Source organism: Crotalus tigris, unplaced genomic scaffold (assembly GCF_016545835.1).
Source record: "Crotalus tigris isolate CLP2741 ecotype Arizona unplaced genomic scaffold, ASM1654583v1 scf7180000018824.943158, whole genome shotgun sequence".
NCBI lineage: Eukaryota > Metazoa > Chordata > Lepidosauria > Squamata > Viperidae > Crotalus > Crotalus tigris.
This window is the reverse complement of record NW_024097214.1, coordinates 42,599-61,643: the sequence shown is the minus strand read 5'-3', so window position 1 is coordinate 61,643 and position 19,045 is coordinate 42,599. Positions and strand designations below refer to the sequence as shown.

The 19,045-nt window shown below is 37.9% G+C and overlaps 1 protein-coding gene across 1 annotated transcript; it reads right to left on the bottom strand.

Annotated features, from left to right (window-relative positions):
• Positions 1 to 709: 709 nt before the first annotated feature.
• On the bottom strand, positions 710 to 15,914 carry ERFE (erythroferrone). Its single transcript, XM_039356406.1, has 8 exons — positions 15,031 to 15,914; positions 13,669 to 13,782; positions 11,037 to 11,145; positions 9,686 to 9,903; positions 5,896 to 6,004; positions 4,832 to 4,922; positions 4,286 to 4,364; positions 710 to 3,907 (listed from the first exon to the last, which is right to left on the bottom strand). Exons 1-8 carry the CDS (start codon positions 15,217 to 15,219, stop codon positions 3,809 to 3,811), a joined length of 1,008 nt encoding a protein of 335 aa, XP_039212340.1. The 5' UTR covers positions 15,220 to 15,914; the 3' UTR covers positions 710 to 3,808.
• Between the last annotated feature and the right edge of the window lie 3,131 nt (positions 15,915 to 19,045).

Genomic DNA, 19,045 nt, shown 5'->3' with positions numbered 1-19,045 from the left:
TTGGTTGTTTCTTGAATATATTTTGGAGACAGGAACAATTTTTGTGGTTGCCATGCAGAGAGGATTATACTCCTCATCCTGTTGAATAGGGTAAAACTTAACAAATCCAGCAAATGAGATTTTCCAGTTTCCTTGGTAAATTAGTTTTTTATCTAGTGGAAAAAAAATGAGTAAGGATTTTTGTGATAATTTTGAAGAATGCCAATTTTAATAATGCCTGACCATAAAACTGTAATAATTAATATATATATTTCGATTCAGGCTGCATGGATACTACCCCAAGTAGTATTTTTTATAGCTGTATGCAAAATAGACTAAATTTCCAATGAACCTGAGCAAGAAAGTGTGGTTAGATTAGATTTTAAATGCATGGAATAGTGCAATATGGCATTGTTAAGATTCTTTAGGCTGAAGTTTTGGAAGAAAATATATCAAAATAAGTTTATCTTATGAATAGGATTGAGCTGTCATTGAGATGATCATATTTACAGTGACTGAAATCAATGGGACTTTTCTGTCTGAATTTAAGTTGAGAAATAGAATGGGCTGGCATTGACACGCCAATGTAGCTTGAGAGAACTAGCTAACGTTGAATTATAGTTTATTGATGGTTGATACAAATTGTGGTTTGCACATAAACATTCAGGAAAAATTTTAAGGTATGAATTCATATGTGAGGACAACCTTTATAAGAGCACTGTTCTCTCTCTTTTTTTTTTTTGGTGAAATAGCATTCTCATCTCTTATAGATGCATAAAAGATGTCCACTTCTAATATGTCAGCTTTAGATGTACTTTCTAAGTACCATTATTCTGATGATTTAATTAATAGGAATAGAATCAAGCTATTATGGGTGAGATGATAATGGTGACAAGTGTAAGGGAAAATTAGGGGGAAAAGAGATTGGGAGAGTAGGAATAGAATGCACCAATTCAGTGTGAGCAAACAGAAAAAAGGACAGGTAAATTTTGGGCTGCATTAAATGAAGCTTTGTAGCTCATGGGAAGTAATAATTACAGCTATTCTGCACTTGGGATCCTATGCCCATTCTGGACATCCTGCTTAAACAGCACATGAAGGAGCCAGAGTGGATTTAGAGGAAAGCTACTAGGATGAGGCATACTGAACCCATGAAGAACAACTAAAAACTGGGCAGATTTAACTTGCAATAGAGAAAGGTAAGGAAAGTACAATAGTGGCCTGTACTACGTATAAACAGCTACAATGTGCTACATACAAAACAGGATGGACCTGTTCTCAGTTGACATTGAAAGAACAAGAATCAGTGAGCTGGATTAAATGTAAGATTCAGGCTTCAAGTAAGGACTAGTTAAGCTGGTTATTGAGAAAGACTTAATGGATTCTTGTATTGAGCAATGAAATGTTAGATGAGCTGCATGGTCCTTCCAACTCGGAGCTTTTGTGTTTCTAAGTGACATTGGGGTGGAGATCAACAAATAATAATTTGGCTCATGCATGGATGTCAGCAGCTGAGGTTATCAAGTAATAAAGTATTTGCTAATCAGCCCTTACGTTCTCAGTTTAGTTTTCAGTATCCTTTGCAAGTAATACCATACTGTTAACTATTTGATAGAAGGTGTTCAACAAATGGAATTCAAACCAGGAAAGAATATTTTTCAATTTAAAAGTACATCTTCAGTCAAACATTTTTCAATATACGTTCTGAGTTGAAGTTAAGCCTACCCATTTGACTGGTAAAGACAGGTAGAATTTCAAAAGTACCTGTAAATAATTAAACATAAAATTGATATCCATGAATTGGTGCTCTCTGTTGAAATTACTATCAGAACTAGCTCCATGGTTATTTTATATAATAAATCTACTAAAGAGTCATTTTTTTTCCTGTGCTTCAGCTTCATTGTTCGGCATATTTCTTTTGTAACTAAATAAAACACATTTAAAAGTGGGTGCATGTGTTCATTCACTATTTCTTTTAATATAGCAAACTATAGTTGCTGTAAAAATATACTTTATAGTGCATGCATGCGTGCATGCATCCCCCCCCCATATACAAGTAAATACATAAGCATATAAAAAAGCTGCAATTTGCAGATGATCGATTATGCTGCAGGGCGGGGCATTGCCTAGGCCTTATCAAGCCAGTAGCATTTCCAGAATGAGAAGGGTGGATGCACAACTTACTGAGAATATGTTTTCGCTAAAATAGAGCTATTATACCGCTCAACTTAATCAGTTTGATGCCTAGAATTCTAAATGTTGTGCAGATGCTTCTGCCCTCTAGTGGTCTTTAAAAGTGAAATTGAATTTTGACTTTCCAATCCTTGCATTCTTTTCAAATTTTCAAATTCTGAGCAGACAAGTAGCTTATTAGAAATTTCTCTGTATGGAAAAGAAAACAAAATCCTTTTGAATGTGGAAAACTGGGTATCAACCCTCCCCCCCCTTTTCTGGGTCTCATATCTTCTTTTACTTTTAAGAGTGTTTTTGGGAAAAGGAAGATCCCAAAATGCCTTCATTATAGAGTTTCCTGAATATTTGACAGGAGTTAAACTAGAACTTGCTGATACATGATTACTGTGGGCCTATAAACCAACCTGTGTTTGAACTGAGTTGATGTCTGCCTGCTGCTATAACTCCCAATCTGTTTGCTAAAAAATATTATGTATTTGCTTATAGAAAGCGATTATGAAAAAAAAACAGCAGTTAAAGAAGTGGCTTTCAGGCTGAAATAGATAAGGATGTGCCCTCTGCATTTCTCTGATACATAAATTAGAGAAATGGCTTAAAAATTTGCCTACGTGCCAGTGGTGTTGTAGGACTAGAGGGTGGTGCTGTGTTGGTTTTGTTGGATATCATACTACATTTCTGATAGCTACAGGGAAAATAAAGACTATTACTCTGAAAGAAAAGTTCCATTATTGTAATCGGTGGATGCCTGAGTACATAACTTTATAAACTTGCTCTGATACAATTAGGAATTAAATTCAAAATGCACTTCCCCTTCCTCCATTCATTGGATTTACTGCACCGAAACAATGTAATCTGATAGGTGTAAGGCAACAGTTTATGGGGTTAGCAACATTTATAAGCAAGCCAGTACTATTGTAATTATCTGTGTCAATGTGGTTGATAATAATGTATATAGTGTCACCAGGTTAGGGCCATAGAGCACCATATAAAAGGTCATTTCAGATTGGTTAATGTAGGGCAATGATTTAGATATGGGACTTTAGGCCTGACATGATCTTATCAACCCAACCAAGATATTGGTGGGGGAAATTATTGGAGGAGAGAGTTCACCATCATGAGCTCTTAGAAGAAAAATAAGATACAAATGAACAAAAGTTAAAACACTGGAGATTTCTGTAAGTACATATATGCAGAGTAGTAGAAGTGTTTGATACCCTTAATGAAAGACTGTGAGCTGATAAGACAGCATCTTCAGGAAATGCCAATGTTTTACAAACATTACAACATTCTGTCGTGGAGGGAACAGCAAGTAATGTATATTCTTGGGATTAAAGTAGGGTTGAGAACCAGCTCCAAAGGTAAACTAGGAAACTGAAGGGTGAAATTTCAAACTTTTAGTGCTAGAGGAAAATATAAATTGTCTTCAGTCAAATGTCATGTATGAGCTTGCTTCCTCTGAATATTTTGCCACATGCTGAACTCTTTCTACAATCAATTTTTTTCACTTTGGGATGTTTAATCAAGGGTTTGTGCTTCCTTCTAGTGTTTCCAATTCCACTTGAGCAAAAGACAGAAGCTAAGCTTAGAGCTGATTAAAGGCAGGATTTCAGCTTAAAAATAGGCAGTTGTGGGTCACTTAGATACCCAAGAGGATGCCCCTGAAGTCTGACCCACTTCGTACAATGAAGGAGGATCCCGTTGCATTATCTATGAAAACTGAAGCATATTGGCCAGCCTATAACAGAGAAGTTCAGAGTTAGTAACTGGGTTCACACCGTGCTAAATCATATGGTGTTTTAATTATGCCATATTAAAGAACTAAATTGACTAGCTTCACCTAATATACTAAGCCAAATATAGGCAAGCCACATTATGGCCAATATGTTGTGTAATAACTTCAGACATTGAATTGAGCACAAACCTTGGATTTAATTGGCTTTACCTAGTTTTGAAAGCACATTCCGAAAAAATAGGTAAATTTTATTAGAGTTTGGCCTCTATTGTCCTCATGTCATGAAATGTATTCTTTAAAATAAAATCAACTTAAAGTTGGATATTCCTGAAATCATACAGATTTTTAGCATGCTTGCTTGCTCTCTGTCTGAAGACTCACCTGCAGAAAGAGAATTCCACTGACTGAAATAGTGAAATATCCACTGGCTTTGTCCAAACTGCTGACTGTTTCCAGAGAACTGAAAGTAAGATAACAGGATCTTTAGTAATGGATGCCAGAACACAAAGTGACCCCTTTGTAATTAAACAGTTTGCTCTAAAAATCACATCCAATCTTGCTTCCCACTATCTTACTTTTATAAACCTGTTTAGCTGTAGATAAGAGATTAAGTGAATTAACTACATAGGTAATTAATGATTACCTATAGTGGGATACATAGGCAGGCCAGGATGCAGCAGAACCGAAAAATAGTTAGAGTGCAGTACTGCAGGCCACTTTAGTTGACTGTGTTCAGCAGATCAGCGGTTCAAATCTCACCGGCTCAAAGTTGACTCAGCCTTCCATCCTTCCGAGGTAGGTAAAATGAGGACCCAGATTGTTGGGGGCAATGTAAATATATATATACATTGCTTACTGGTGTACTTAAAGCGGTATATAAGTCTCATAAATAAATAAATAAATAAAATTTATATCCCAATCAATCACCTTTTCTGGCGGCAGAGTGACTCGACACAGATCAGCAAGCGCAGGCGATCTCGGGCCCGTGACTGGTACTTTGTGGGATGGATTTGAGGAACTGCAAAAGGTAAGAAATAATCAGGCTGGGCTGCAAAGAGTGCCAGTAACTAGGAAATGACTCCAGATGCTGGACGTTATTAAGGGCATTGCTTTATATGCTTATTACTGTGTTTCCCCAAAAGTAAGACTTACCCCCAAAATAAGCCCTAGCTTGATTTTGGGGGTGGGCCTAATATAAGCCCCACCCTAAAAATAAACCCTAGTTTCGGGGCGAGGCTCATGTCTAAAAATCAAGCTAGGGTAGGAGGGGGGTGGCGATTACCATTGCAGCCAGGCCTCCCATGGATAGATACTATGGATTCCATAGCTCGGTTCTCGGCTGCAGAGGCCTTCCGGAAAGGCCTTTGATTGCAAAATGCAGGCTGAGCTCCATTCTCAGCTGCAGAATGAAGCAGTTCCTTCGGCCGCAGAAGAAGTGTGCCAGCTGGGTGGGGCTGTCAGTGCCACTGCTGCGAGGTGAGTGGAAAAGACACCTCCCCCCCAAAAAAATAAGACCTGGTGCCTCTTTTGGAGGCAAAAAAATAATAAGACCAGGTCTTATTTTTGGGAAAACAGTAGTCCAGTGCCCATCACTCTTTCAGAGATGAGTCAAATAGCATGATCCACAAACTAGACTTTTGTAGTTCCCGCCTGCTTTTGTTGCCTGAAAGAACACTAACAGATCTAAACAAACCGATCAGCCCATTTCATCCCTGAGTTAGCAAGTATGTATGTTTCTATGACTTTGATAATAATCTGTATATCATCCATTACTGCCAATTTTCTCCCTGATGCTAAATCTCCTTGGGATTTAGTATTACTAATTTTTACAAAATTCAAGTGAGCTCAGATTTCATCCTTCTATGGGCAGGGCAGAATTACAGTTTGTTTTTATAGAAAAGTTCTTTGATTAAATAAAAACAACTTATCAGTTCTTGATTTTTAGCTTGTACAATGAATAAGCTAATATTTATTTCAACTTAAACACTTACCAACATACAGTCTGGCACTGAAGATGTAGTATCCACTGACAGGGGCCATATATTGACCATTGTTTAGGTTTAGACCTAGGCCACGATGGAACAGCTCCTCTTTCTTAGGCTAGGACCAAGCAAACAAGAAGGTTTCATTTAGTTAAATTTATTTACAAAGTTCAAAATATTAAACATATTCCAAAATAGTCAACTAAAAGCACAAGGTAAATGGGATGGAAAAGTCAAAGTCCATTCAGGCACAAATACTGTAAATCAGGCAGCTGTGATGTTCAATGTTAAGTCCATTGCTATCTGCTGGCAATCAAAATCAAACAAAATTTGACAACCCTGTCATGAAAATTACAGCATGCTCCGTTATTAGACTGGCTCCAAGCAGGAGGTTAATAGGGGCTTACTTGGTAGAAAAGGCAGTTGCATGCCAGAAATAGTCCTAATTCATGTTTTTCAAACTTGACAACTTTAAAATGTGTGGACTTTAACTCTCAGAATTCCCTACTAGCAGGCCAGCTGCCAAATTTTGGGAATTGAAGTCCACACATCTCAAAGTTGCAAAATTTGAAAAACACTGGTCTTAATTGTCCCATCTGGTTGTGCCACAATATTTGATCTTTCCTCTAAAATAATCAATGACAAGACGTTGAGACTGGCTAATGAAAATTCCCTTCTATGTGTCCAGGACAGAGAAGATATTATAATGAGAATTAGATAAGGAGAAAAGTTATTACAAAGACTGTTAGAGTCATAAGAAAAAATATTATTCTTTTCTGCTTCTTTGTTCTGTATGGGGAGTGTTCTGTATAAAGAGTGTTGCAGAGAACAGGGACCAAGTATTACTTATTTGTGAACATATATTTGTTAGTATAACCATGGTTGGGCATAGCAGGTTGGACCCAGATTTATTTTGAGAACATTCTTAGGAATTAATGGGACTTTAAATCAGTAATGATTAACATAAATGCAAATAATGTACCAAAGCAGGTCAAATGACAAGTTTAGTAATCAAAAATCTCTCCATCAGCAAAGTGGACATTTAAGGCTTTCGGGGATTTTTTCCAATCAGGGAGTTCTTTAGCTTTAGTTATAGCAAGGTAATCTTTACTTGTTAGCTCTTTTCAGTGGAAAGACTTATTCATTTAGCATGAAGGGTAAAAAAACCAAATCTTGCTGCTAAATTTAAAGGTGCAATCTTATGGTGCTAATGGGCCACCAAGGGGTGGGGGAGGTGTAATATGCAGCCCATGGATTCCCTGTCTTAATTTAGAAACACTGAGGTAAAAACTATCTAACCATCAAATCATATTTTTTGCTAGCTGAACTCTGTACAGTATGCTCTGATCTGATAGGACTAACCGGGAAGTGTGCTAAGTGTAAAATAAACTAGATATTACCCACAGTAATTTTCCAACAAGCATATTGGTGAGATGGCAGCTATATACATTTGAGAAATAAATAAATAAACTAAGGCTAACCCACCATCATTTAATGTTGTAGACATCATGGACAGGCTAATCCAGTAACCTGGCCCAAAATGTCAGGGTTGTATGAAAAGTCAACATCCTTGGGACCATCTACATCTCAGAGGTATGTACAGATAGTCCTTGACTTATGACCACAATTGAGCTCAAAATTTCTGTAAGCAAGTCATGTGTTAAGTGAGCTTTGCCACAGTTGTTAAGTGAATCACTGCAGTTGTTAAGTTAGTAAGAAGGGGTTGTTAAGTGAATCTGATTTCCCCATTTACTTTGTTTGTCAGAAGGTTAGAAAAGCTGATCACATGACCCAAGGATACTGCAACCATCATAAATATGAACCAGTTGCCAAGCATCTGAATTTTTATCATGTGACCATGGGGATACTGCAACAATCATAAGTATGAAAAATGGTCATAAGTCACTTTTTTAAGTGCTGTTGTAACTTCAGTCACTAAACAAACTGTTGTAAATCAAAGACTACCTGTAATACGAAAAAGCAGATGCCATGACAGAGAAGGGTACAATGGGAGAACAGTATTTTAAGGAAGGAGCCTGGAGCATGCTGTTGAATATTATAAAGATAATTGAAAATAAATGGTCTCACAAATAACCCAGGCCTATGTGATGAAAAGCTTTGTAGATGTACTTGAATTGCATCCGGAGACTCTCTGGGACCCAGTGCAGGTCACAGAGCAATAGTGCTACATAGGCATACCTTGATGAGACTGTGCCAATCAGGAATCAGAATCAATATAGAGCTGGAAGGGACCTTGGAGGACTTTGAGTCCAGCCTCCTGCTCAAGCAGGAGATCCTATACCATTTCAGACAAGTGACTGTCCAATTTCTTCTTAAAAACCTCCAGTGATGAAGCACCCACTGTTTATATAACCAAGGATTGTATTAGCTTTTTTGGCTGTTGCCACACATACACTGCTGGCTCATATTTAAGTGATTGTCCACTAGGACTCCAAGGTCCCTCTCACAGTTAATGTTTTTGAGCCAGGTTTTTGAGCCAGAGGGAAGAATGAGAAACAATGGTTGGAAACTGATCAAAGATCGAAGCAACCTGGGATTAAGGAGAAACTTCCTGACAGTGAGGACAATCAACCAGTGGAACACCTTGCCTCCAGAAATCGTGGGCGCTCCATCACTGGAGACAATCACCTGTCTGAGACGGTAAGATTCTCCTGCTTGAGCAGGGGGCTGGACTAGAAGACCTCCAAGGTCCCTTCCAGCTCTATTCTATTGTATTCTATTTTAAACCTATGCTGGCAACTATTATAACTTTGTTTCTAGATGTTCACAGATCTGTTTTTTGATTATTGAACAAAGGTTGAGTGACTGTGAACAGAACTTCTGAAACCAGGAATGGCTACAATTGGCGCACAAGATGGATTTGTACAAAGGCCTTTCTCACTATATTGCTACCTGCTCTTGAAGCAGGAGTTATGAAAGAATGAAGATACCTTTTTTGTTCTGATGATTCTTAACTGCATATATTTGGGTGACCCATTCAGCAGATTTATATAGATGTTAAAAAAGAGTGGAGAGTGAAAAGCCCTGAGTAACCCTACAAAGTAGGAATGTAGGACTAGATATTTTCTGTCCTAACAATACCAACTGGAACTGGCTCTGGAGAAATAGAACCACTGCAACTTTGTGTCCCCCCCCCACACACAACTGTCAAAGCTAGTCCATAAGGACACCATGATCAATTGAATCAAAAACTTCTAAGAGATCAAGAAAGAACAGGGAGATGCCACATTACCATCCCAACCTCACTAGATATCATCCACAAATGCAATTAATGTCATCTCATTACTATACTCTGGCCTGAAAACAGTTGAAAAGGATCCAGACAATTTCTTCCAGGTTCCTCTGAAGCCAACCACTTTCTCAATTGGAGGCAGGACAAAAATGGGATACAGCAGTTGATTCTTGTGGAGGGGATGATCTATTGCTTCTAAGAATTGGCAAAACCACCTTATCTGTCAAGGATGCATTTACCATTGCCTGGATTCAATGACCCATCATCTCCTATGGGGCCTTAACTAGCCAGGAGGGTTATGAATCTAATACCCAAGTGGGCTCATTTAGAGCTCAATTATTGTCTCTACTTCTTCAGAGTAGCAAACGTGAACACTTTCCAGGGAATTAAGCAGGGCTCTCCAGAATCTACATGCAGAAAGAGTCCACACAGATGCAATTTGATCTAAGACTGTTACCATCCTTTCATTCCAGGCAACAAGTAAGGCCTCATTTGAACTGTGCATTAGAAGCAGAGCTATCCAACTTCTTTCCTTTTGCTACTCACTATATAATAAAGTTGAAGTTCTTGAAGGGACCGTCGATCCACTGAAATGTTCTTCTGGGTCTGGCAGTGGAATGCTGCTTCTATTCGTTCCCTGCTTTTTATCAGTGGGACTCTATTTTGGGGAAAGAAATTCTCTTCTTTTCCATCTCTAGCTTCTCCATGCTGGCACTTTTTGCTGCTGGTTTTCATATTGATCCTTTCTTGCTTCCTAATTATTCCTGAGCAGTCAAAAATACGAAGATTTATAACAAATTTGCCCCATTATATCTTATTCTCAAAACATGGTTGACTTGATTTTGATTTTTGATTTTTTTTTATTACCAGAGTATAATTTGTTTGTGAGGCAAAAACTGATGGGAGCCCTCTTCAGGCAATAGCTTCCCAATCTCTTCCCACCAGGAGAGATCTATACAGTCATTCCCTTCTCCAACTCAAGCTGGTTACCTTGCTGAAAAGCCAATGTGACTATCTGCAGCAAAGCATCTGAATAGAGCTATGCCTTTCAGGAATTTCCATGAATCCAATTCAAACCCTGTGCTCTCCGGATTCCAACTTTGGATGGATGGATGGATATACTAGGTGTATGTATGTATGTATTCATGCAAAGATACCTCTTACGCAAAATACAGACAACTGCACTGTATTCAGGGAAACTGGTTCTTTAGTGATGTCATCATTACAGTTTGGAAGTAGGAAGGGCTCTCACTGCTTCCTGTTGAATTCTACACAGGAAGGTATTGCCTATATAGGGTTTTGGATCTCTGCTACCTTGGGCTACAATATTTTTCAGAGATATACAGTAGATACTTTATTTATTATGCTCTATTGTCTTCATCAATCTGGTTACTTTTAGGCATGCTGGAACTACAATAGCCAGATTTCCTAACCAGAGAGTTGCAGTTTCACAACATCTAGTGAGATCAGATTAAAAATAAAACATCACTCCCAGAATAGTAACCACACGCTATTATGAATTTTGTTCTGTTCAAAGCTCACAATTTAAGAATAAGAGCACCGGTGTCTTTTTCTGTGTTCTAAAATTCCTAGGAATTTATAGCACACTCCCCTTGTAACTGACCAGCCATGCTACTCTTTATTAATTGTGACTAGGCCTCCAAAAGCCTGAATGATGAATGAATGAAAAGCTTCCTTACTCCAGCTGTCATCTACTCTAGCCATTCCATTATATCATTTGTCCTTGTAAAAGGAATTTTAAAAAGTTTATTCCTAGAATGTCAATTGAGACAATCATACTGTCAACACATAAAATCAACTTATTCACATTCAATATATTTTAATTTAATTGCACCATAATATATTTGCTGGGAGTGTAGTAATTTTTGTTCCCTACCTTTGAGCAGCAGCTGGAACTCCCTCAGCAATTTCTCCTGAATAATAGTACTGGCATCTGGATGAGGTTGTGCTGACTCTGCAGACTCTAATAAGCTTGGAATGCCAAACTAGAACCCAAATTCACCACAATAATTAGGTTCTACTCCTTCAGGTCCAAAAATAAAATCTTTTATCTCCTATTGTCCATATCTATGGCGCCCATTTAATTAATTTGTGTTTGTTCCTTTCTTAATTATCAGTCTCAAAACATTTTGTAATCCCTCTGACAAGGAACAGTGTTACAAATTGAACACAATATCACCTGTAATATCTGAACTATTATTCTTGGACCCCTCACCTACGTACGAATCAACTAGTGCAAATCCTAAATATTTCACAGGCTATTCTGGTAAAATCCAGTGAGAGGAGATTAAAAAAAAGCAGATATGCTTAATTATGGTCCAGAGTATATAATAATAATAATAATAATAATAATAATAATAATAATAATAATAATAATAATAATAATAATAATAATAATAAAGTTGGAAGGGACCTTGGAGATCATCAAGTCCAATCCCCTGCTCAGGCAGGTAACCCTATACCATTTCGGACAAATGGCTGTCCAGTTTGTTCTTAAAAACTTCTAGCATTGGAGCATTCATCGCTTCTGGAGGCAGCTCATTCCACTGGTTAATTGTTCTGTCAGGAAGTTTCTCCTTAGTTCTAGATTGCTTCTCTCCTTGATTAGTTTCCATCCGTTGCTTCTTGTCCTGCCCTCAGGCGCTTTAGAAAACAGCCTGACTCCCTCATCTCTGTGGCAGCCCCTGAGATATTGGAACACTGCTATCATGTCCTCCCTCGTCCTTCTCTTCATTAAGCTAGACATACCCAATTCCATTAACCTTTCCTTATATGTTTTAACCTCCAGTCCCCTAATCATTTTTGTTGCTCTTCTCTGTACTCTTTCTAGAGTCTCAACATCTTTTTTACATCGTGGTGACCAAAACTGGATGCAGTATTCCAAGTGTGGCCTTACCGAGGCATTGTAGAGTGGTATTAACACTTCACGTGATCTTGATTCTATCCCTCTGTTAATGCAGCCTAGCACTGTGTTGGCTTTTTTGGCAGCTGCAGCACGCTGCTGGCTCATATTTAAATGATTGTCCACTAGGACTCCGAGATCCCTCTCACAGTTACTACTATTGAGCAAGGTACCCCCGATACTATACCTATACATTTGGTTTTCTTGCCTAAATGTAGAACCTTACTTTTTTCACCATTGAATTTCATTTTGTTAGATAGCACCCAGTGTTCAAGTCTGTCCAGATCTTCCTGTATCCTAAGCCTGTCTTCTGGGTGTTGCTATTCCTGCCAGCTTGGTGTCGTCTGCAAATTTGATGAGTTCCCCATCTAGCCCCTCGTCCAAAACACTGATGAAGATGTTGAAGAGCACTGGGCCCAGAACAGAGCCCTGGGGCACCCCACTACACACTTCCCTCCATGTAGATGTGGTTCTATTGAGGACCACATGCTGAGTTTGGCTTGTCAGCCAGTTACAGATCTATCTGGTGGTGATGCTGTCTAACCCACATTTTTCTATCTTATCAAGTAGTAGGTTGTGATCTACTTTGTCAAATGCCTTACTGAAGTCCAAGTAAATTATATCCACAGCATTCCTCTGATCCACTAATTTTGTCACTTGGTCAAAGAATGCAATAAGGTTTGCCTGGCATGATCTATTTTTGACAAACCCATGTTGGCTTTTAGTAATGACTTTGTTTGCCTCTAGGTGTTCGTTGATTCATTGTTTGATTATCTTTTCCAGGATCTTCCCAGATATTGAGGTCAGGCTGATAGGTCTGTAATTTCCTGGATCCATTTTTCCCCCTTTTTTGAAGATGGGAACTACATCAGTTCTTTTCCAGTCCTCGGGTAGTTCCCCAGGTAGTCATAGCCCCCATGGGATGGAACTTTGATACAGAGCTTACTGGAATGGGTTGTCTGCTGTCATCTCTCTGGGGTTCCCTGTCTGAAAGAAGGGGCCCAAGGTCTTTCTTTGTCTAGGGTTATTTTTCAGTATTCCTATATATTCTTTGATTGCTGTCTCATGTTATGTGATTATGTCATTTCTTTGTACTGCTTTGGAATAAATCCTTAAGTATCCATATTCTTGTGGTCAAACCTGCTGTGTTGGGAACAGAGCAATACAGTCAGGCACACAATTAAGTAACTTTCCTTGGATTTGTTGTGGAATACCTGTCAATTGTCTCATTTATCATAGTCAACTATCCAAGAAAAAAGGTGAAGAGTAAGTGAAGAAACTGAACTAGAATTCACTACCAAACTTGGCCAGCACAGAATACATGCTCTAAACACTGATTAGCTGCAGTAACCCAACCACACCTATTTCTGTTTGTCTGGCTAATAGAGAAGGAACCAATGTAGCCTTGTGGTAATCTTGTGGTTCATATGCTTATGCAATTCTAGGAAAAATGACCAGTACTCTATATTTTAAAAAGGATGACTTTTGACTGTGTGTTACCAGAACCAGTTAGGAGATTTGGCTGAGCTAGTGACTGAGTTTGTGAGAACAGGACTTCAAAAATAGGGAATATCAAAACATAGATAGCATGGTTAAAATTGCTTACCTTAATCTTTCTTGACTTGTTTTTATTCATTTTTTTGCTCCTCACTTCATTGTTCATGAGGAGCATCCAAGCATTTCGGGAATCAGAGCTATGAATTTTTTGCGGAGTATTTTCCTTTGCATAATAAGAAAAAAGTTAAAAAAAGAAAAAAGTAAAGCAACTATACAGGTTGATGACAAAATGTAGACCTGGGAAAACAACAATATCTCCAAAAACACTGAGAATTACCAATATCTTTATAACCTGCTGTTCCAGATATGAGTCAGAAAATTATTTGCTATTTGGACTAGTTTTTCTAGAGTAATATACTCATGTTCGTTGGAATATAATTCTTCAACATTTCTAACCAGTTGGCCATGGCTGAAAATTGTGGAAACTGTAATTCATCAAACCTAGTAGTCACTAAATTGGGGAAGACTAATATGAATTTTCTGTTTAAATTGCTGCTTCTCATTATTTAAAAGAGAATTTGCAAGTTCCTGCCATAAGGATTATTGATCAGATTGGGTTTTGCACTGTTTTGTCTCTCAAAACATATACACCACTGTCATCTTTGAGGATACTTCCCATCTACATTTTAATTGATTTTTTTCTATTTTCTTGTTAATAGGTTGTCTAAAATATTCCTAATAAACTTATCAGATAAATACAGATTCAGTGAGATTCTTTAAACCATCTTATCTTTTATAATTCTCAGAATGACTTACTATTGATACAAAACTCTCCCTATTTCTTTTTTCCTAAACATATTCATATTTCCTGATCCATAAATTCTAAGTGTTGTAGTCAGGAAAGAATCATATTTCAGAATGACTCCAATTTCCTCACAGACAAAAAAAAAATTACATCAAGTATCTTCTAGTTTTGAGTTGAGATTGAAGTCTGGTGATTTCAGGTTACTGCCACATAGCTGTCTTGTTAACAGCAAAAGCTGTTCCCCTGTAACTTCTAGTTACAACTAATAATGTCTAAACAAGACCAGCCAGGCACAAAACTGAAGTGCCTTTTTTCCAACAATTTTCAGTGCAGTGTTAATAAAAAGATTCCATCACGCTTAACAGAACTTATTTCCAAGTAAATATGTATAAATTCCTATAAGAATCAATTATGACTATGACAAGATAGATTAAAACGCATACTTTTATATGCAAATTGTTCACCACCCAACATCTAAAAGCAAAATCCATTTTGATAATTGAGCACTGTTTTGTTTTCTCTAATGTTCTATTCCAATGCTATTTCTATGCCATATCCATTGTAAGGGAATTCTTCATCAAGGAAGAATTTTCAATTTTTACTAAGAGGTGAGGTGGAAGAAGCCTTCAGTTAGTAAGAAGGAAGTAGCATATGAAATGTTCTTACTGAGTCCTGGGATGATGGCATGGGAAGACTGCTCGTTTCATTCCACCGGGGTGCCTTTTCCTGGTTCCTTCTGTCTTCCTGTTTCTCATTTTCCACAGTGCTAGCACAAAAAAGCATTGCTAGTAGACCCAGAGCCAATAATTGAAGTGGGCAGCCAGAAAGGAAAGGCTTAGCCATATTCTGGCACATAATTGATCCCTTGGTTTATACAGAGAACTAGAGTTAGATATGACTGTCGGGACCTTCTCAGGAACACAAAGACAAAGTTTATCTGTGGTCTTTCAAAAAATATACAGTAGTCTGTATATCTGTGAAAATTCCACAAAGGAATATTAACTGCAAGCAAAAGTTATCCAATGTATCTTCAATAAAAATTTTCATGGAAGACATTCAAGAATATCAACATTTTTCTTAAAAAAAAAAAGCTTGTAAAAAAGTAACTGCGTGAGTACACACACATCAGTTGCACCTGATCGTCAGATCAGAAAGAGCATTTCAGTTTCTTCTTCAGGGTCAAAGATGGGGAAGAGGTTATCATAGGACTACTTCAAAAGCAGTTCAGTAGCAGAAATCAGGAGTTTCAGGCTGCCCCTAAAGAAATGAGCTAATCCAGATGGTACAAAAGTGGTTTGCTCTCTTTCTCCTGGATCCTTAGTCAGAGTCTAGATAAAATTCTATCAAAACCACAGAAGTGCCATGATGCTTCCATTCACAGCTTTGGCTGCCTGGGAGTGCTTGGCCCAACCTCTTTTCAGTGCTCTCTTTTTCAAACCAGGGACTCTATACTTGTCTGATTACATCCCTACTGCCACTCTGCTCCTGTCTGAATATCTTTGCCCAGCTTCCCTTCTTTTAATAAGCTTGAATTCCCCGCCTCACCAGAAAGGTCCCTTGTCCTAGAGAGCCACCTCTTGGCACCAGGAACAAATTACAAAAGCAGAATTCGTGCGGAAGCTCATCAGCATCTGGTAGCAGCAGAACAAAGAGAGACGTTTGCACTAAAAGTGGCTCTATGAAATTTCAGTGGCTTGCAGGTTAACATGAAATGCAGATGGTTGTATTGGCTTTGTTTCTCCCTTACAGAGAATTTATTTAAGGGCTGAGAGAACGGGGACTTAATCTGGGGGATCTGATGGTTGAAAGGATTCTAGAGCATGACGCATCCCATACTGCATTTCTTTGGACACATCTTAATGCTGTTTTGTTTTGTTTTGAATCCAAAATCTATGTTTGTTTCATGTGTGGTGTTATAATTAAAATAATTGTCTCATTTCTTAAATTTTCTCAGTCCTACGTCGTTTAGCATGTAATACACTGAAGAAAATAAAGAAAATGGAACCAATCATTAAGAAACACAGGTGTAGGTAAAAACTATAGCAAAAAGTAGTAATAACAAAATAATAGAAATACAATAAAAGTTGTTCCATAATTCAGAAGATTCTAATAATTTTTTTCTGTTCTTTTTTTTTCAGAAATATTACATTTTTCATTTTAAATCACAAGTTTAGTTTACTTAAAGAACTGAATGGAAGAGAAATTTTCCAGTCAAACATCTGACCTGAGGCAATCCTTTGAATAGGTTTTGTAAAATGACTGAAGATGCACTTATATGAGATAGAATGGAGACCATAGACAGAGAGAAATTGCCCTCACTCAGTGTGCATTTGCATAATTGCAGGAAATGCTTTTCCTCCTAATACTCCATGTTACATGTTTGAGTGTCTCCTCTGAGGCTTTTCTATGGAATACAGTGGGAAAGAGAAATGCAGTCATAGCCCATATGGTTTCTTTGGGGGCGGGGTGTCAAAATAAAATTGGCAAAAAGTATTTTGAATTTTTCAGAATTATAATGTCTCTAAGCATACCTGCCAGTGGCCATATTATGCTTGAGCACTTACGTTCTGAGGAAAGAGAAAATTCAACTTCAGAGGCCTGATGCAATCACAGAGACCCCTCTCTTTAATTACAGAAGATGGCTCTTGCCTCCCAGTCAAGTCAGATTTCCAGTATTACTAAAAGTATTAAAAGTGATGGTTAGGATCTGTCCATGGGTCTGTCAAAGGAGGATTAGAATATATACAGCCTTCCCATTCCCCAGAAAATTCAAAGGGACCTTCCATATGTGGATCTGATACATCATTCTTCATGGGAAGCTATTTGAACACAGCCAGACAGCCACTTTAAAGGACTCATCCTCATCTCCAATGATACAGCCATGCCCTGATTCTATCAGGTTGTTGTCTTCATATAATTCCCCACTCACAGCTAGGATAACTTAGTTATCTTTAACTGTTCCGGTTTTCTGTCTTCTCCCAACACAATTTATACTCTGGGCACAATCTAGTACACTTCATGAACAATGTGGTCAAAAAGAACATGTCCCTTCTGCTCCAACCCTTGCCTTTCCCTCACAGGTTGTCTTAGACTGCCATAGAGATCGGAGTAGCTACATTTGGAGTTCTCTAGCAGATTTCACAGGAGACTACATCAGCAAATAATAAGGAGGAATATGCTACACCTTTTCCAATAACACATTTTAGTGATCAATGTGACAAAATGAAATTGTGTGGTCCAAATTTGATGAAATGAGCTGCAGCTCATAAAAGCTTATGCCTTTTAGTAAAACATTATTTGGAAAAGGTGCTATTAGACTCCTGATCTTCCTAGGGGTTTTTTTGTGGGGGGGGGGGGGCAGTAAGGACTAACAAAGTGTCCTCTCTACAATATCAACAAATGTGATTTTAATACTTTTGCTCAATTTCTACTCAATTTTACAGTTGCAGTAAAAAAAAAAAAAAAACAGCTTGATTTTCCCTGCTCATATTAACAGCTTGTTCCAGATTCTTGTCTCAAAGTTTCATGATAGCCCAGCCTCTGAGCTTAATGCCCCCCCCCACGTCTTTCTGTCTCTCACACACACTCTGATTACTCTGATACACAGAGATTCCACACTGCAACTCACAACCTTGATTGCAGCTGTTGGGAAAAACTGAAAAATTACAGTATTGTGTCATCATGACAGTTTTAAATGAAAATTCATATGCAGGAACAATGAAGTCTTGATTACAATGCAACTTTATCCTCATACTAGCAGTTTACTTTTTTTTTTTCAGTTCATAGCATGAATTGAAAACCCTGGGGGAAAGGAAAATACTTTTATTACTCCAGGAGTTACCATAATTTAGAGAAGAGGCAGCAATTGAATGGTAGGAATTCCCCCCCCCCATTCTTTTCTTGATTTAATCAATTGACTCCTGGTGTTCCCTTTTCTCATCCTGAGATTAGCAGGGATGAGTATGAACGTACTACTGCCTTCAAAATACTGTGGCTCAATTAAACCATAGAGATGTTGCAATGTAGTAGTACTCATCTGATTTCTATTTGTACAGCAATGACTCAGATTGAAGGAGATATGCATTAGTTCTAAGTTTCATTCACATTAGCCCAGATACAATAGAAATAGTTTAAAAACAGAAAATATTTTAAAGGGAGTAACAGAAAGAAATCTACTCTTTTCTGCACTGCAATGCACTGCACTTTGGAATGCATTTTTTCCCCCAGCCGCATAAACAACATGATTATTGTTGCTTTGATTCTCAGTTGTCAGTTGTAAAATTGTTTACTCTGCCCACCAGGCTATTCCCACCAGTCTTCAGAGCCTCAATAAAGGCCTTTTTTGCTTCCCAAAGCTCCTCCTATTAATTTTCTTAGTAAAGAAGGAAAGCATAGTCTTCTGGGTAAAACTGGAAAGAGTAATGGGGCTCTTATGCATGGTAGCCATAAACTGCTTGTTTCCTATGCTGAAATATACCGAAAATGAAGTCAGCTTAAGAAATTGCTGTCTCAATTTCAATCCATTCTTGAGCTTTGGTAACAATACTGGTTAGGGATTCTGTCCAGACTACGGTTATTGTGATCCTTGATTAGTGGATATTCCTGGTCCTTGCTGGAATAGTAAGTACAAGTTGTTCTCCTTTCTGTGGGAGGGTCTTTAAAGACATGTGGCTTCCTGTGA

Bases quoted from the DNA above. Each gene is read 5' to 3' on its own strand.
- ERFE (XM_039356406.1), bottom strand. From the start codon at position 15,219: ATGTGCCAGAATATGGCTAAGCCTTTCCTTTCTGGCTGCCCACTTCAA. The intron at 13,783-15,030 runs GTAAGAACATTT...TATTATGCAAAG, and splicing joins TGCCATCATCCCAGGACTCA to GAAAATACTCCGCAAAAAAT. The intron at 9,904-11,036 runs GTAGGGAACAAA...TTGACTGCTCAG, and splicing joins GTTCCAGCTGCTGCTCAAAG to GAATAATTAGGAAGCAAGAA.